This window comes from Equus asinus, chromosome 9 (assembly GCF_041296235.1).
Source record: "Equus asinus isolate D_3611 breed Donkey chromosome 9, EquAss-T2T_v2, whole genome shotgun sequence".
Classification (NCBI taxonomy): domain Eukaryota; kingdom Metazoa; phylum Chordata; class Mammalia; order Perissodactyla; family Equidae; genus Equus; species Equus asinus.
Genome location: NC_091798.1, coordinates 24,471,072 through 24,490,777, shown reverse-complemented (window position 1 = coordinate 24,490,777; position 19,706 = coordinate 24,471,072). Strand labels below are relative to the sequence as shown.

The window sequence follows — 19,706 nt, the reverse complement described above, 5'->3', positions numbered from 1 at the left end:
TAATATATAGAAATGCAATTGATTTTGTATTCTGCAAACTTGCTGCACTTATTAGTTCTAGGAACTTTTGTGTAGATTGTTTGGGATTTTCTACATAGATAGTCATGTTATCCGCAAATAAGGACAGTTTTATTTCTTCCTTTCTGATCTGTATGCCTTTTATTTAATTTTATTGCCTATTGTACTGCCTAAAACATCCAGCACTATGTTAAATAAGAGTGGTGAAAGTGAACATCCTTGTCTTGTTCCTGATCTTGGGAAGGAAGCATTCAATCTTTTACCACTACATATAACGTTTACTGGAGGTTTTTGTGGATGCTCTTTACTGAAGGATATTTTTACTGGGCACAGGATTTTGAGTTTTCTATTCTTTTCTTTCAGCACTTGAAAAACATCGTGCTACTTCCTTTTGTCCTCCTTGGTTTCTGATGAGAAATCTGCGGTGATTCAAATTGCTTTCTCCTATAGGTAAGGCACCATTTTCCTCTGGCTTCTTTCAAGATTTCTTTCTTTTTTTCCAGAAGTTTAATTGTGGTTTGTCTTGGTGTGGATTTCTTTGGATTTTTTCTGTTTGGGATTCACTGAGCTTTTTGAATCTGTAGGTTTATGTCTTTTGCCAAATTGTGGAAGTTCTCAGTCATTATTTCTTCTAATATTTCTTCAGCCCACCCTTTTGCCTCTTCTTCTAGGACTTCAATGACAGGAATAATAGATATTTTGTTCTGGTCCCACAGGTCCCTGGTGCACTGTTCATTTTTTGTCCAGTCTATTTTCTCTGTGATGTTCATACTGGGTAGTTTCTATTGTTCTATCTTTCAGTTCACTGATTCTTTCTTCTTACTCCTCTATTGTGCTGTTGAGCCCAATCACTGAGCTTTTTTTTTTTTTTCCAGTTATTGTATTTTCATTTCTAAAATTTCCATTTGGTTATTCTTTTTCTCTTCTATTTCTTTGCTGAGGCTTTCTATTTTTTCATTTGTTTCAAGCATATTTCTAATTGCTTTTTCATGGATGTTTTAAAATCTTTGTCATTAGTTCTAACATCTGCCATCTCAGTGTTGCCATCTACTGATTGTCTTTTTTCATTCAGTTTGAGATCTTCCTGTTTCTTGGTATGACAAATGATTTTTTGGTTGAAGCCTGAACATTTTTGTATCATCTGAAGAGACTCTAGCTCTTATTTAAACTTCTTTTCACAGGCTTCCTCTGACACTACTCCAGCAGAGAAATGGGGAGTGGGTATCATCTTATTACTGCTGTCGAAGTCAGGTGTTCGCTTGGCCTCAGATCACACATCCCAGAGGTGGGGGCTTCTCATTACTTCTAGGCAGGGGTGAGATTTTCGACTCCCTACATGGTCTCCAATGACAGAGGGAAGAGTGGAGAGGGGCTTTACTACCAGCTAGCTGGATAAAAGCCCTAGCTCCCTTCCTTTCATTCTATGACACCACCCAGGGGGAGTATTGGAGGTCTTGCTACAGCTTCACGAGGATGTTAGTCCAGAGTGCCCACTTGGCCTTTGCTTGCATGGTGGGGAATGGGGGGCATGTGATCTTTGGCTGAATTAGAGCAGTCATTGTCTAAAAGGTTTCTGTCTGTCTTGGCTGTTCCTTTCCTGGTTCTTTGGCTAGAGAGAGGTTTTTGTTGGGACTTATTTTCAGGAATGCCAGCTTCTTCAGCTCCAAGTCTGGGATGTATGAGGCAAAAAGGAAATCCAAGGAACTCACCACCATGTTGTTCCTCATTTCCTGGCTGGTGTGTCTTCCCTCCACCTTTCAGAGTCTTCTAATGCTTGTCTTATATACAATGTCCTAGGTCTTTAGTTGTACAAATGAGAGGAATAGGGAAAAATATGTGTACTCCATCTTTCTGGAAGCATAAGTCTAATCAGTCCATTTTTGAGTAAACAGTGAATTAGCAAGGCAATCAATGGGATGTTTGTTTCCTTCTTTATTATATCTACATGCTCTAAACTTTCTAAAATAGACCCAATTTTGCAATAAAGAAACGTACTTTATTTTTAAATTATCTAAATTCAAAACCATATACAATGCATTATTCCTTTCCTGCCCATCACCAACTCTCTTCACAAGGTTAGTGGAGTCAGAGGAGGAGACCACAGCACATTACAGGAGCACAGTGTCACAGATCGTGTTCTCCAAGAAGCAGATTTTGAGATGGATTTTTGTGAGAAGGATGTTTATTAGGAAGTACCCTTAGGAGTAGCACCTGTGGAAGGGAAGTGCTGGAAGCAGGGGTGCACAGAGGGAGAAGTCAAGCTGTGATGCAGGCTCTGTGGGGAGCTCTCAAACTAGAGTGGCCCTTCAGAGTTGGTCTGCCTTGGGTTAAGATGGCCAGACCTTCACTCTCCACATCAGTCAGTTCTTGTTGTGCGGTCTGGGAAGAGCGTTACCTTCAGTGAGGGAGTTCTCTGAAGCCGAGGCAATTTCCAAACTCACTACCAGCTGAAGGCTGTCCATGGGCAGCACTCCCTGCAGCTGGGGCCACAAGTCCCTCCTTGAAGAACTGTCCAACCCATATGGATATTTCAAAAGGAAAAGTGTCTTTCAAAACATCCCCTCCAATCTCCTCATTTTATAGATCCTGTGGCAAAAGACAGGACATGACATAAGGTCACATATTAACAATCCCTCCCCAAATATTTCTCTTCACAGCCACCACGGTGCCGTTTACAAAGTACAAATTTGATCAAGCCACTCCTCTATTTAAAACATCTCAGTGGCATCCTGTTACCTTAAGGTCAGAATTCAAAATCCTTTACATGAACCTCAAAGCCTTTTTTGGCCTGTCCCCTGCTGCATTCTCCAGCGTCTCCCTCATCACTCTTACCCTGCCAGTCATGATACTGCCTTCGATATTTTGAGGCACCTTACTTCTTCCCACCATAGCACATCTTTCTTCTATCTGAAAGACTCCACTCCATCACAGCAGCTCCCTGAATGACCTTATTTTGCTTTCGGCAAAAGATCCCTTTCTCATCTTTTGTATATATGTGTGTATGTGTGCCAAACTTTAAGTTTGGGACACTGGTTAATCAACCATCCATTATGTCTTTGTTTATGCAGCAGCAAAATTGCTACCATGGTGATGAATATTGCTGTCAAAAATATTGGCCTTTATCTGATAGGGTATATTGCCCTGATACCCCAATTGATATCTCCCTCCAGAGGAAGAGAGCTGTTGCTTTGAAATACATAGGTATTTATATGCATACATCTCTTGATGAACTGTCAGATAGAAAAGGAAATGCAGAGAAAGTGCCTGGCAGAGCACGTTGTGGTGGGCAAGTCCCCACCTCCACTTTACTTCAGTGGCGTTTGTATAAATTGTGGGTCTGCTGAGCTAACACCCTGCATGGTGGACAAACTAGGTTCCTGTTAAAGAAGCCCTTTGGGGTATGGGAGTGGGAGTGTACAAAGCAAAGCTCAGAGAAGGACGAACGATAAAGCCAGGGGCTACAGATTCATGAGTTCGAGCCATATGTAGCGAGGATAATTCAGCCTCTGGCATAGTGTAAATTTGGGGCTCTGAATGAAAGGCTTTGGAAAGAGTTCACCTCTGTCTCTCTCCTCTACCCTAAAACCTCTCGCATTCCCAGAAAGCTTCCCCAAAGCCCCTCTAAGCTCTTTGAGAATATGTCTCTTTCTCTCCTTCTACCTGTGCCCACTGCTTCAAGAGTCAACTCCAAGGACACCTTGATCCCCAGTATCTATTGGTCTTTGTATATCAGAAATCACAAGGTGGGATTTTCCAACCACTCACCAGAGCAACCAAGAAGGGCCTCCCCTGATACTCCCAAACCACTAGTCCTCCCGGAGTACCTTGTTTCTCACCTCCTCCCCTCTACCACACACACTTGCTCTGTGGAGAAAGTCCCTTCATTTTACTGGAAACCCAAATTCCATCCTGGTAGACACTATTCACACAGAGGAGAATGAGCAAAGAATTGCAAGGCTGGGCAGATGACCCCCAGGGTCATATAAACACACGTAGTTCTCAGAATCATTTTTCGTAAATCCAACTTTTGTCATCTGCAGTTAACAATTTAATGATTTTCATAAACTCATGAAATTTACTTACAACTTTTTTTAAATTGAAAAGACAACATACTTTCTTTTTTTACAATTTTTACAGTTTATAATCTCATTTCTAGTGTAGTATGATTTTTTATTTTTGGAATTACTTTCCCCATGCATACATAATTTACATAGTTCATTAGTACACAGCATTTTGGATTATTGTATTATCTCTTAACAATATATTTAAAGCTTTTCCATGTCCCTAGATTGTGAGTATTTGTCACTTAGAATTTTTATTTTATATTTGTTGAAAGATAGCTTTAAGACAGATATTTTGTCATCTATCTCTCTTGTGCATATATTAAAAGGAAAACATAAGTGAGATAAACTGGCTGTTTCTAAGGCAGTGACTGCCACCTGGCTGACAGCAATTTGAAAACCAGCCTGATTTCGGAGAGGTTAAAATAAAAAAGATACAATAATAAATTACCATGGACTCACCCCTTTGCTTAATAGAACACTCCCCACTCTGTTGAAGCTCTTTGTGTGTACCTCCCAGATCACCCCTCCCTCTTTTGTACTCTATAGATATCTATATACAATTTCGTGTTTCTCATTTCCTTGTTCTTCTCTACACTTTTAGCAAATATGTACCCCCAAACATATTGTTTGATCTTGTTTTTGAACTGTTCTACAAGTGGAAGTGTATCGTACGTATTTTTCTGATTTGCTTTTCTATTCACCATTACGTAAGAGTCACCCAGGGCAACATGTATGGCTACTGTTCGTTTTCACTGCTGCATAATATGCACGGTAGGCATATACTACAATTTATTGATTCTGTTCAATGAGTATTTGGGCTGTTTCCAGAGTTTTGCTATTACAAATCAATTTCCCATAAACGTTCTGCTAGTTGTTTCCTGGCAAGCACATGTGAGAGTTTCTCCAGAGTATATACCCAGGGGGAAGGAGAATTGTTAAGATTAGATCCAGGGTGGGCAAACCTTTTCTGTGAAGTGCCAGATAATAAATATTTTAGACTTTTCAGACCGTATAATTTCTGTTGCAACTACTCAAATCTGTCTTTTTAATGTGAAAGTAGCCATAGATGATATGTAAATGAATGGCTCTTGTCTATGTTCCAATAAAACTTTATTTACAAAACCAGGCAGTTGGCAAGATTTGGCCCTCAGACGCCAATTCCTGATCTAGAACCTTCACTATTCTGGTTGCATACAAATGCTATTGCACCCCGCCTTTCCTCCCCTGATTATTTCCTGAGGAGACATGAGTTCTGTCTTCCCTGTGTAAAGATTGGACTGAATGTCCATATTCAGGGACCTGCAGGGTGGAGAGGAAGAAGGGCATGGGGACATGGTAGTGGTGATGCTTGCCAGCTCATAGTCTGTGACTTGCAGCCATAGTCTTGGGGAAACCAAAGGCAGCAAGGGGTTGAGGCAAGGTAGTGCGCTCATTGGCTCTGCACGGCATGGATGCGAGGTGGGGTTCTGCTTGATGGGAGGCTGGGGTCTCAGGCTGCAGCACAGTTCACATCACAGAAGCCACTGTGAGGTCACTACCAGACTAGGGGGCATAGAAATTCAAACAGAAGATAGCATTTCTTTTAGAGTTGTACAATTTCCTTTATTAAAGAAAGCTGGAATTGACTCTCTAGGGATATTCCTTGAGGCTGCTCTCCATTGCAGCTTCCTGCCCTGACTCCTATTTAAACGGATTTGGCTTCAATGATTATTGTCTCCATCGTCTCAGATGTCATGGTACCACAGATCTCCACATCCTTGCCATCCGGGGTTTTCTCCAATTTGGCCTCTATGTTGCACTTCTCTACTGTCTTAGCCACAATGTCTACCTCTGTATCGCGTTTTGTGACCACTGCTTTTGAACCAGGAATGACTCTGAAGCTCCTGAAGAAAGAGCCAATCCTACTGGATTGCTTACTTACAGTTCCTGAACTGGTTGCAGATCTGCTCTTCCCCAATTTGTGAGCTCTCCTTGACTCCTTTGCAGTGGAGCCGTGACTGGCACTCTTGTGAGAGCTGCGTCCTCTGCCCCTTTTGTTGCTCTGTCCTCTTTCTTTTTTGTCATCTCTTGCTTTTCCATGGCTAGATAAGGAACGGTGGGAGGATGATTTCTTGGTCGACTTGTCCCCTCCTGTCCTGTGGTGACTTTCACCTGTCCTGTGGTGACGGGAAGTTTTCCTAGTGGTAGTTCTGTCCTTCTTTTCTCTTCTCTCCCTTCTTTCCTTCCGGACTTCAGTGTTGGGCTGGGAGACCTTCTGGCTTCCATCCCGTTCACTCATATAGCCTTCACTCTGCAAGGTTGACACGAGGGGTGCTATTGCGGGGCCTTCAGCTCTTTCTGCAGCAGGCTTGTTGGTCATCAGCGCACCTGCAAACACTATACTTGTGCTGCTCTCTGGGGAGACACTGACAGCCCCCGTCGTTCCAGTGGAAGTACCTAGCGAAGATGTACTTGCAGCACCCACCAAGACCACATTCGTACTCTCTGAAGATATGTTGGCAGCACCTGCAATGGCCTTGCTAGATCCACTTTCTCCTGGACCCTTGGTGGCGGCTCCTGCCAGGGCCGTGTTTACCTGGCCTGTACCTCCACTCTTGGTTGCTGCTAGGCTCACAGCGCCTGCTGCAGGGCTTGTTGCTGTCCCTGCTATTGCCACGCTTGTGGCTGCCCCTTTGGCCGTCCCTGGAGTTTTCATGTCTATAGGTGACCTGGTCATTCTTTGAGGGGCATGAGGGATTCCCTCTCCTCCAACATAAGCAGAAGAGCTGGCTCCAGACACGTCACGAAGCTTGTGAAGTCTAAACTCATCCTGGTCTCCTTCTCCGTGGTGCTCTGTGGTCTGTGCCAAGGGGAGGAGAGGCAGGTAAAATAGAGATGACAGAAAGTGAGACCAGAACTGTCTGCTCCTCTCTCATCCTGATGCTGGGCAAATCAAGGGCTTATAATTAGAAGAGCCTTTGAAATCAAGTCTAATCTCCCATTGGATGCAAGATCCTATCTAGAGCACCCTGTCAAAGGGTCACTCAGTTTTGCTTGAACAATCCCAGTGCTAGGAAAAGTGCTGATGCAATTCCCTATCCTCATACACCTTTATTTTACACATTTGTGCTTATCTGTCTGCAGGACAGATTCCTAGAAGTGGGATTGCTGGGTCACAGGATCTACACATTTCACATTTTGGTGGCTGCTAAAACAAATTGTGCATGTGCAGACACACATGCAGGTTGTATCAATTTTAATCAGCACATGGTAGTCACAGGGAGACAGAATGAAAGAAGGAATTCTTAATTGTTAATGATGTTTCACAACTGAGGAGACTACCCAGGTTGGGGCAAGTGTTTAAGAAGAGACTGGGCAATCAGGATGCTGTAGAAGGGATTACAACCCTGGGTATGAGACCAGAGCAGCTGATACCTAAGGTCTCTGAAGTTTGGCCTTGTGGGGCAATTTAGAGAAGCACTAGGAACCTCCCCAGAGTAGTGAGTCCCGTAGTGGTGGCTCATTTGGCCCTGAGCTTTTTAGAAAATGGAATACATTTCCCAGGTGAGCCTCAGAGAGCACCAAAGGCTTTGTGGGACCAGCTTAGAGCTGCCCTCCCAAAGCACCCTGCCTCATTTTCTTGAGTCTCTGTAGATGCTTACCACTAGGCATTTGTCATCATCTGTGGTCACTGCATCTGTAGTTTGGAGTGTCGGCGTACTGCTGAAACTCTCCACTGGTGGTCTCAGGAGGTAGACAAGTTTTTCCCAATAGCAGAAGAGGTCTTCTCGTGCATCTGAAGAGGGACACAGCTGCAGATAAAAAGTACGGCCAGTGGCAAGCTTTAGGCGCAGCTGCTGTTTCTCACGATCATGGATGGAGATCTTGACAAACTTCAAGGGAAGCAGCCTGGTGAGCTCTAGGGTCTTTGTGGCCTTGTGACCTCTCCTCCTGGTGGGCCGGGCGGGTCTGGCATGCTCCTCACAGACTTTAGTTGGTCGGGCCAGCAGCATGACGTCAGGTAATGGAAGGACGGGGCTGGTGGATGCAATGCCCACAGTCACCATTCGGACACGGTTGTGTACATCAATCACCTCTCCTTTTTTGCTGATCTGGATAAAATCACTCTCAAACATTGGTGCGTACTTGAAAATATCATACTCTCCTCCCTTGTTCAGTTGTCGCTGCAGATCTCCCATGGAGGTGTTGAACACGCCCATTGAACGGTAACTTTGGGCTGTGTAATAAGGTAACAAACATTCACTGCTCATAGTTCTCTTCATTTCAGACAGCTCCGCCAGGCACAAATTAAGTCCCTGAGAGAGAGCTGGAGTGAAGGCAACTGCCCATCTCCCTGCAGGGCTCTGCTTACATCTCCTCAGACCACCACATTTATCCTCCGCTGTCCTTTGTGACCTGTCACCATCACACATCCCTTTGTCCCTCTAAGCAGCCACCCCCTGGGGCAGGGTCACCAGCCTCCCTTCAAACAAACCACCAGCTCCACAGGGGACAGGCTGACCCTGCCAGGGTGTAGGCGTGGGTAGACTGGATATTCTTTCTAATCACAATGTTGGGATGCAAAATATATGAAAACGTTCCACTTTTGTAAATATCAGGATTGTTTCCAGTTTCCTTGTTGTTGGTATCCCTGCAATGATCATCTTCCTGCAAACATGCTTCTGCATCAGTTGAATTATTTCCTAAGGATAAAATCCTGGAAGTGGATTATGCGCTTGATAAGGGGAAGGATCCTCTCGGGGTTGCTGTTGTCCATGTTCACAGTGCATAGCCTGGTGCTGGCCAGAACTCAGAAAAAGTTGTTGAATGAATGGTCCAAAGGGGCTTCTGCTACCTATAAGAAACAGAGTCCCATTTGCACAGTGATTTCCAGGGTGTGGACGATTTTCTCACCCATTTTATCATTTGATGGAAGCTAATGTTTAAAACTGTAATTTTATGGCAAGGAATTGAGGCTCAGGATGATCTTGCTCGGGGTCCGAATGCACAGCTGAATTCAATTCCAGGTCTCGTGACTCAGGTAAGGGCTTTTTCTCTGTCTCAAGCTGCATGGCTCACCATTTCGCTCTCATTCTGCACCAAATATGGAATCATTTGCAGTTAGCAGTACGAGTGGGGACTTACTGGGAACCACAGGAATTCGTAGAGGTCTTGAATCACCATAGGATTTCCCACACTGGTATGCCTGCTGCTTTGCTCTTGATGTCTACCTGAGAAACCATTGATGTTTCGTTTCTTTGAAAAGCTCTTCAGAGAGATTATGGCAAAGACCTCTTTCTGGAGTTTTCTTTCTTTGTTACAAGGTGATGAATCCAAATTCCCCCTCCCCCAGTTAGAAAACAACTTCTGAAATAAAAATATATCCCCCAAACTCAACGATTACTATGTGAAGGTCTTGAAATTAACTTCAACCCCCATAATGTTCTTTTTTCTATCCCCAGTGCCTACTGCAGTACCTGCACATGGCAGCTTTTCAATTAATATGAACTTGCTTGTGCCCACTGAAATCCATTCTTCTATTCATTTAGTCAACAAAATTTAATGAGCAAGTACTATTTTGGGGACCAGCTATAAAATGGAAGTGTGAAGATAAAGTTCTCTAGCTCTGAAGAGCTAAAATGTTTTTCTAAAGATGTAAAATGATTTCTCCAAAATAGAACAAAGTGGCTTGTATTCTATATGGAGATAATTACTAAAAGTTAACACTATTAGGTTTAAAAATAAGAAGTAAGTTTTTTCTGTATTATACTCAACCATATTCTTCTCTCAAGTTCATTTCTGATGAATGATTAATAATGAGAGAAATCATAATCGTATTATTCAGAACTTACTACAAGCCAGGCATGGTGCTAACCACTTTACGGTTTTTAAAAAATTTAATCCTCACAAGAGCCCTATAAAATGTAGGTACAACTACCATTGCTGTTTTATAGGGGAGGAAATCAAAGCTCAGAGAAGTTAATCAACTTCATCAAGGTCATAAGAGACCAAAAGCATATGGAAGTCCCCAAATGTGGCAATGGTTAAACTACGTTAGACTTGGTCACACAAACAGAACACAAATGCACAAGCACTATGCAGCATAAATTCATCCATTCATTTAATTAATATTATTAAGTGCCTACTTTGTAGTAGGTTCTGTTCTAGGTGCTAGGAATACAGCAGTGGACAAAACAAATATCCTCACTCTCATGGAGCTTCATGTATACAATAAATGAGTAAGATATATGGTATGCCCAATGCTGATAAGCACTATAAAGAAAAGACTAGGTAAGCAAGTGGGATGGGAGTGGGGGCAAGGGGTAGGGAGCTGGAGGCAGTGGTCAAAAAAGGCTCAACAAGAAGTGACTCTGAGCAAAGACCTAAAAAAGTCAGGGAGAAAGCCACACGGGTGTCTGGGACAGTAGCCGCACAGTCAGAGGGAATGGCAAAGGCCAAGATCCTGAGGTAGGAGCATGCTTGATGTGTTAGAGGAACACCAGTGGGGCTACAGTGACAAGAGTGGAGTGAGGGAGAGTGGTTGGAGATGAAGCCAAGAGGCAATTGTGGTGAGGGGCGGGGAGCAGATCATATGGGATGGACCTTGTAGGGCATTGCAAGCTCATTGGCTTTGCTCTAAATGGGAGGTGATCTGAACTATAGAGAGAGAGGATCATTCTGGCCGCCATGTTGAAAAGAGATGGTACAGGTGCAGGGGGTCTGAAGTGGAGACTGGGTGACTCCTGTAGAGACGATGATGGGTAAGACATGTGGTAGTGGTGAAAGCAGTGAGAAGTGATCAGCTACTAGACATGTTTTGATTGAGGCAATTATTATGTATGCTGATGTTGAACAATTTTCAATAAATATTAGTAATTTAAAAAAGCAAGTTGCAAAACAGCACATATGGTATGCCATATATTTTTGAATAAAAGATTTTAAAATGTGTGTATGTGTGTACGTGTGAGAGGATGCAGAGAAAACTGGTAAGAGGAGCAGCTTGTTGGCTAAGGGAAACGGTGGGCTGGAGACTTAGTTTTCCAGGGCATTCTCTTCTATACCCTCAAGATATTTTTCCATTGTATATACTACTTACACAAAAATAAATAATATTTTAAGTTTATAGATTTATATAATGTCGTGCCATGACATGAAGAAACAGAGAACAAAACAGGAGGACAATTAAATCCATGATAGAGTCATAGTAAGTGAGTTGAATGAATGGCGGACCTAATAACTCTTATCACAATAGTTAAAACCAACAATGTTTTGTAAGAAGAAAAACTGCCGAAACCACAATTCTAAAAATGGTTTTCTGTGCATTTTAAATTGGTGTAAGATTGAAGAAATGTGAAGAGTGAAAACACAAAACACTGTACATGATGTACTGAGAATATATAGACATACAAAATTATGGATGGTTGAAGTCTACATATTTATCATGTCGTGCCAGTAAAATTATATTGTTAGAATATTCATTAATTCAAGTCTTGATCTAGAAAAGAAGTAAATAAATAGCTTAATTCAAATTTAACTTCCTCTGCCCCAAAATTTCAGAATTTGAGAAGCAAAATACAAAATATCATTCAAAATGCATTTTCTGAGTTTTCTTTAAGATCTTTTGAAAATTTAGTCTTTACCCCCAAAGTTTAAAAGTCTGACACCTTCCCTATCAAAAAAACAGAGATCAGTAAGTCAAGATGTATTTATTGATTGCCCACTGTGTGACTATCATTATGCTAAGAGGACTTAGGTTGTCAAAATACGTTTCAAAAATTTTTAAACATGACTCTCATACAAATATGGAATGAAAACATTTCAAAGATTTAATTAAGTCATCAGTGAGGGAGTCAGCAGGATGGTAAAGCTGGTTCAAAGGTGAATTAGAGGAGTAAACATTGGCAGTGGAGACAGAATGTGGGCTAATAATGCCAGGTTAGATACAAACTGGTTAAGTTTCTACAGGGCCATAAAATCATATCCTTTGGGGTTATCTTTTCTACTCAATAGAAATCATTTGCATCTCTTCTAAACGAAAATCTGTAAGTTATTATAGAACTTCACAGAGTCTGAGACTTTAATCAATAATAGCCTTCTTGGGGTGTTGAAAAGGTTCTAAAATTACGTTGTGACAGTTACACTAGTCTGTGAATATACTAAAAGCTACTGAACTGTAGACTTACAGTGGATGAATTTCATGGTATGTGAAATGTATCTCAATAAAGCTGTTAAAAATTATAAATAGCAATACTTCATTCTTGACTTATTGATCCAACCACATTGTCTTACTTCCTTCTCTTAGATAATTAAATAATCCTCAGGCAGTCATGTTAAATAATGTTTTAATATGACATTGAAAGTACATGTTTCCTGCTTTACAATTTTTTTATTCACAAGTTTTGGATAATTTTACTGAACAGGGAATATAGTAGAGCATGTATAAACCATCATTCTAAGCTCAGAAAGCTTACCATCCAACAGAAACACACACTGAAGAAACAGAGAACAAAACAGGAGGACAATTAAATCCGTGATAGAGTCATAGTGAATGAGTTGAATGAATGGCAGATCTAATAATTCTCATCACAATATTTAAAACCAACAATGTTGTGTAAGAAGAAAAACTGCCGAAACCACAATTCTAAAGATGGTTTTCTGTGCGTTTTAAATTGGTGTAAGATTGACGAGATGTGAAGAGTGAAAGCACAAAACACTGTACATGATGTACTGAGAATATATAGACATACAAAATTATGGGTGGTTGAAGTCTACATGTTTATCATGGGAAGAAGTTTCAAGTCAATAACTTTTGTTCCTCATCTATTATTTTGAAAAACAAGACAAGCAGGCAGCTACATAGCCTTTTCAACGAGTATGCCACCTGAGAAGGTACTGTGAGCTAGGCAGGATGTGAGGGTGGGGAGATTTCCATACTGTACACAAGATGTGTCTGCCGGGTAAATCCCCCAGCCTAAAATATAATCCACAGTACTTTTATGTCGATGCTGCTAAGCCGAGGCGGCGTGGGATGAGCTGCGGTTAGCCTAGGTACCTAGGACTTCAGGAAGCCAACCTGATTTCTGCCTTACCTTCTGCTATCAAAAAAGACCACAGCCTCCTAGACTCTTCCCCTGAGGGCCGGTATGCAAAGCAGTTTGCCTCTACCTTGGGTTTAAAAAGAAAATGAGCTGGTATACATAAAAGCAGCCAGACAGGTGATGTAAATAATTTTATTTCTCAACATTGTGATCCAGCTAGCGTCATCTCTTCCCCTCCTACACTATCTGTTCCCTTCTTGTTTCTGTCCTGCTCAGCCATATTTAGCCTCACTCTGAGACCAAATTCTGTCCTGCTCATCACTTATAATTGTTTCCCTCTCTCGGCTTCCAATGTTGCTAAGTTTATAAGCCATGAAATGTCCCATCTCGGTCTATGTGCGTATTTCTTTCATGTTATACCAAAGAAGCTTGCAATTAAATACACGCACAAGTAATAAAAGAGTTAACATTAAAAATAAAAATCAAAAACTGTATGTAGGTAGAGAGAGATAAACGACCCAGGAAATGGGATAAGATGATTATTGCAATTAAATATTGAATTTGACTCTGAGAAAATACTAGAAGAACGTACAATAAACATTGACATTGATTTTCTCTGAGGGATAAGACCAGAAGTGATTGCTACTTTTTTCTGTTTGCGGGTCTTTTTCCAGGAAGAGAGTATATTTTACTTTCATAGCCAGAAGTATATACATATTTCAAAAAATTAGCCCTAAGCTTCCTGGCCACCTCAGTTATCAGTCTTCTACTAATCAATCCAAGGATTTCTGCAAAAGACATATTTTTCTTTTATTTTAAATTGGAAGATAAAAAATTCTCCCACAATATTGTCTTTTTAAATTATATGAGTCAAAAAGTGAAACATCTCTCTACATTTCCAGCTCCATTTATTGGGAGTTTGATATGTAAACTTCCTGACGTTGCCCTATGCATACACATATACCTGAATACAAACAAAAAAGGCTTTGGTGTAAAAATAGGATTATGCCATGAGTATTGGTCTGCACCTTTTCTATCTTAACAATGTATCTTGTAATTTTTTAGGGTAATACATTACGGATATACTTTATTCATTTTCATGATCTTGTAGTGTTCCATTGAATGAATGCACCATAGATTATTTAACCAACACAAGTGATGCACACATAGATCATTTCCATTACAAACGACACTGCATTGAACATTTTGTGCGTATATCTCTACGTGCTCATGCTATTTTTTTTCTGTAGGATTGATAGCTCTAGAAGGAATAAGGATTTTTTTTTACTTTTTCAGAAGAAAGAGACTACATAATCACCAAAAGATTCTGGGTATTGCTCTTAAACAGATACAAATAAACGATCAAGCTTGGGTGAGAACCACAGGGAAATTAAAGGGCTTCAAAGCCACGTCCTAAGAGGACAGTTAAAGGATCTCTTTGGCCTGCACACAAGAGGGCTCTGGAGTTATATAAGAAGCATCTTCACTTATCTAAATGGCTATTCCCTGGAGCAGAGAAGAGGACTGGAATTGTAGGGCCTCAAATGATAAAGCAACGAAGATGGGCTTTAGGTCAGTGAAAGGGTGAGATCATTTATTGATGTGTTGGCATCCATTCGACCATCTCTAGTGGCAATACCCTGGGGTTCCTTTGGAGGACCACCTCTCCCTACTCTCAGCCCATGTGGTTGGCTAGGGCTGACTCTGTCCCACCCCCAAATCCAGGAGTGGACGCAGCCTCGAAATAGACAACAGAATATTCCATTGCTGTGGCCGTAATGATTGAGCTACGTGGGACCATGTCACCCAAGCCAGGCCAATGATTCACAGTTTTGAGACTTTCACTGGAACTGTTAGGAAAAAGAATCCAGTTTCACTAGTAAAATGTCAACTTATAACTCCTGGCAGCCATTTTGCTGTTATGGAAGAAAGCCTGCCCAGGAGTGAAACCAATACAAAACTAAGAAATGATAATCAAAATTTCTGATGTCATTGTTTAAGCACCTGGATCCAGTAGTGCCAGGTTGAATAGGTTTTTTCTTTGCTATAAGATGTTAAATGAGGCTTTTCCAACTTAGTTTCAGTTGACGCCACAAAGACCTACAATAATATAATTAAAGGAATCAAGTACTTTCCTATCTTAAAATAGAGGACTATATCTTCTATGCTTGACGCAATAAGAAGCAAAACAGGTTCTGCCGGTAATAGTGTTCGCCCACCTCTAGCCTTTAGAAAACAAGACTTGAAAAATCAAGAGAGAGATTTGGGTGTGCTATGCATTTCCTCTAACAACCCACCCAGGCAGAAGGAGAGGGGGTGCTTGCATCCGCCAGAAGCCAAGGGACAGGGACTTTAAGGGGCTCCTCCGTGAGCTTGACATAAGCCTTGGAGAGTTTAGGAGACAAGGACTGGTGTCTAAATCCCATTTAGAGAAATGTAATGGTGAAAGCTTAGGGACGAGCTGCTTATTTGGTGTCAGAGGGAGAAGATGCTGCACTTGGGGCAAGTGGTACATCCATCAATGGCAGGGCAAGGATGCCTGAGTCTTCCACTGGAGCCATGGGAAGGAATAAGTGACGTGCAGTTCATCTTCAAGGAAAATTCACCCAACGACAACCAAGATGGGCAAAGGGACCCCATCAGAGTTGGAGGAGTAGAAGGCACGTGGTAGGTGGACCAGCAGAAGCCCAAGAGCTGAGGGCTGGGCTCATTGGCCAGTCAGAGTGGCATCTCCTTCACCAAGAGAACTGCTGTCAGAGCCCTCTGAAAATAATGACCATGACAAAACCTTCCCATGAAAGAAAAAGTAACGAGCGTGTATTCACCACATGCAGAGGGCATCAACCCAAGCTTACAGCTGTAGTCTCATTGAATGCTGTGCCTTTTTCCTTTCTTCCCCGAGACCTGAGGCTGAAAGGGTGGATCAGGAGCCAGGCTAGTGTGTAGGGAAGGAGGAGGAGTTAGGACGTAGTGGAAAAGGCAACATGCATCGAAGCCTGAAGAAGACCTATGCTTAGGTTGAGAAAAAAAGCATTCATTAATGTATGTTTGGAGTTTTGATTATTACACTAATCTGGACCAGTCTTTATCTTTTCTTAACTTTCCATTATGGAAATTTTCAAACATACAGCAATGTAAGGATAATAGAATAAAGAACCTTCACCTACCTATCACCCAGCTTCAGCTCACGGACAAACTCATGGACAAAGATTTTTCATCTCTTCCCCTACCTATTTCTCCCCTTCCCCTGGATTATAACAAAGCAAATCTTGAGCACATTATTATTTTAACAATAATTATTTCAGTAAGTTTCTGTGCATAATGACACTATTAACGTAAGAACTGTGCCATTATCACACCTTTAAAAATCAGTAATAATTTAATCATCAAATATGCAGTCAGTGTTCTGATTTCCCAATTGTGTCATAATGTCTTTATACAATTAACTTGTTTGCATCTAAATCCAAAAATCACCACATGCTCAATATGTCTCTTAAAGACTCTCTTAATCTATTGCTTCTCCTTCTGACTCATTTGTTGCAGACACAGGATCATTTGTCTTTAGCATTTTCTGTTTTCTGGAGTTATCTAATTGCATCTCCATGGTGTCATTTGTTGTGTTCCTTTATCTCTCATGTTTCCTGCAAACTCGGATTTACATCTAGAGGTTTGATGAGATTAATATTTGATTCTTTTTTTTTTTGGCAAGAGTTCTGCTTAGGTGGTTTTGTGTACTTCCGATTACATTGCATCAGCAGACATGTCATGTCTAGTTGTTTCTCTTTTTGTGATGTTAAGATTGATCAGTGTGATACAGTGTTGTCAGTCTAATGTATAAATCATAAATTTTCTTATTGGCTTTTCACATAGTTACTTTAGCAGCCGTTGATGATCATTGCCTAGATCAATTATGTCATTAGGACTGCAAAAAGGTGATTTCTATTACTCCTTCTTCATTTATTCATTGGAATTTTTCTCTAAAGAAGGACTTTCCCTCATTAAATATTTGATTATTAAATGGAGGTATAGTTCTTAAGGAAAAACAGGAAATATATTTTATTCTTTTCCTTTGTTTTCTGGTTTTCAGAACAATAAATTGGTTTTCTGGCATCCTCCGAAAGTAACCAATGGGTTGGGATTTTTTTTTCAACTATCTTATGAACTCATGATTTTAACATTTCAATTGTTCTTCAATCAATTGCAGTTATGGTTCATTTTAATGCCCAAATTGTTCCATCTTTGGTAAGTGAGAGCTTGTTGAATTTAGCTCCCGTGAGTTGGACTTTCAGAAACCAAAACAAAGGAATTATTTATTTTTATGTATGTTTTCCTGGAAGTGATGGGGAAATATCGGGCCTCTTAAGGTTACACTTAGGTGGGAACAAAGACCAAGCACAGTGAGTGGGTTTGAAGGCTCTATGGAGGGAGAATAAAATTACTTATGATTGTACTCCATGGCGACTTCGCAAGTGAAAGGCTCCTATTACAACAGCTACTAATAGTATTTCGCTTTCCCAATGAAAACAGTTTGTGAATAAATCTACCCTTCTCAAAGGAGTTTACAATCTAGTTTGGAATATAGCACTGTATTAGTTAGAATTTCATTTGTTCTTCATGATAGAACTTCAAAATAACAGGGGCTTAGAAAACAAAATTTTATTTCTCTTTATGTTAAAAAAGAAAAATGTGATTTCAGGCTGGCACGAAGGATCCAAAGTCTTCAGGGCCCCTGAATTTTTCTATCTTACCCTCCACTGTCCCCAACATGCAGTTTTCACCTCATGATATAAGAAAGCTGCTCCAGCTCCAACCATCATATCCACATTCTAGTCAGTAGGAAGGAAGAAAAAGAGAAGGAAAAGAGTATGACTACCATTAAGAACATGTCCTGGAAGTTGTGCGCATCACTTCTGCTATGTTCCATTGGCTAAAAAACAGTCACATGATTGAAAAATGTAGTGTTTATTCTAGCTGGCCAGATGCCGAGATAACCTTCAGGGAGTCAGTTACCCAAGAAGAAGGGGAGAGTAGATATTTGGCGAAAACAGCAATCCTTGTCTCAAGCCCATATTCAAGAGGAAAAAAAATACTCCATCTTTTGGGCGGTGTATTTCCACATATATGCCTTAAAACCTCCGAATGTGGGAGGGGGAATCATTTAAACTATCCCCTCCCCCACCCTCCTGAGTGTCTTGATTATGCCAGGACATCTAATATATGAAATGAATTTAAACTGTAGTCTGGTAATTTGCACTAAAAAAATAAATTTTAGATAATTGAACTCTTCTTTAGCAATAATGGTTGTTTTATTTCATTCTTTGTCCCTGACCAGTATATGCCATCTCTGCTTACACCGAGACTTCTTGGCTATTTACTTCATGCTAGAAATAGGACTCACTTCAACTAAGCACTAATTCTAGGGCAAGATACATGACTCGCACCCACCACTCACAGAGTTTATGGGATTCGGCCCTCAAAAGGACTCACACAAGGAGACTAAGGATCAGCGAGGATGAGTAGTTTACTCAAAGAGAAACAGCTTAGTAAGTGACAGAGATCTGATTTCCACATAAGGTCGTCTGTCTTCAGAGCCCATACATGCTTTGTTTGTTGTGCCATTGTAAAGAATTTCTTTTCTACTCTTCCACTAAGTTTTGGGATAGAAAAGCAATCATCTCTCTGCAGCGCAGAGAAACTTCTATGAGCTTTCATTTAAATTTTAAAAAATAAAAAACTTCAGGGGCTGGCCTGGTGGCTCAGTGGTTAAATTCCCATGTTCTGCTTCAGCAGCCCAGAGTTTACTGGTTCGGATCCTGAGTGTGGACCTACGTACTGCTTGTCAAGCCATGCTGTGTAGGCGTCCCACATAAAAAGTAGAGGAAGATGGGCACAGATGTTAGCTCAGGGCCAGCCTTCCTCCGCAAAAAGAGGAGGATTGGCGGCAGATGTTAGCTTAGGGCTAACCTTCCTCAAAAAATAAAAATAAAAAAATAAAAACCTTCAATATATTTCTCTTAAGTGTTTTATGGTCATTGTCTCTTTTAATTGTCTGATCCAGTTTGGTCTTTATTCATTCAATACATTTTTCTTAAACATCCCTTTTATGTGCCAGCACCGTGATGGTGGCTGAGTATATAATGGTGAGCAAAACCACACACAGTCCTCACTATCATAGAGCTTTGAGACCAGTGAAGGAGACAAACATTAATCCAAAAATCACCCTTCAAAATGTACAATTACAACGGTCATAAGGAATTTATAATTTAGAGTTAAGCAGGCAAAGTAGGGGAGAGAAGATATTTTCAGGCAAAGTAAGCAGATGTTCAAAGCGGTGTGAAGAACGGCCATGAAGGCTGGAGTGAGTACATGAGAAGGCGTGAACAAGGAATGAGATGAGACTGGAAGGAAGCCAGAGAGCAGCCCTATAGTGCCTTGTGTAGGGGCACTGTTATTCCTTTTCACAGATGAAAACTGAGGCTCAGAGCTCTTGAGTAATTTGGCTACAGTCTCCCAGCTAGTTAGGTGGTGGAGCCAGAATTCAAACTGTGGCAGGTAGAATAATGGCTGCCCAAAGGTATCCGTGTCCTGATTCCTGGATTGTGGATAT

The 19,706-nt window shown here is 41.0% G+C and overlaps 1 protein-coding gene across 1 annotated transcript; it reads right to left on the bottom strand.

The window, feature by feature from the left end:
• Positions 1-5,766: 5,766 nt before the first annotated feature.
• GARIN3 (golgi associated RAB2 interactor family member 3) lies at positions 5,767-8,332 on the bottom strand. Its single transcript, XM_014842705.3, has 2 exons — positions 7,724-8,332; positions 5,767-6,921 (listed from the first exon to the last, which is right to left on the bottom strand). Exons 1-2 carry the CDS (start codon positions 8,330-8,332, stop codon positions 5,767-5,769), a joined length of 1,764 nt encoding a protein of 587 aa, XP_014698191.2.
• Positions 8,333-19,706: the final 11,374 nt, after the last annotated feature.

What these genes read in the sequence shown, in the direction of transcription:
- GARIN3 (XM_014842705.3), bottom strand. Translation starts at nt 8,332, where the DNA reads ATGAGCAGTGAATGTTTGTTACCTTATTACACAGCCCAAAGTTACCGT. An exon ending in ATGATGACAAATGCCTAGTG is followed by an intron (nt 6,922 to 7,723) that starts GTAAGCATCTAC and finishes CCCTTGGCACAG; the next exon opens with ACCACAGAGCACCACGGAGA.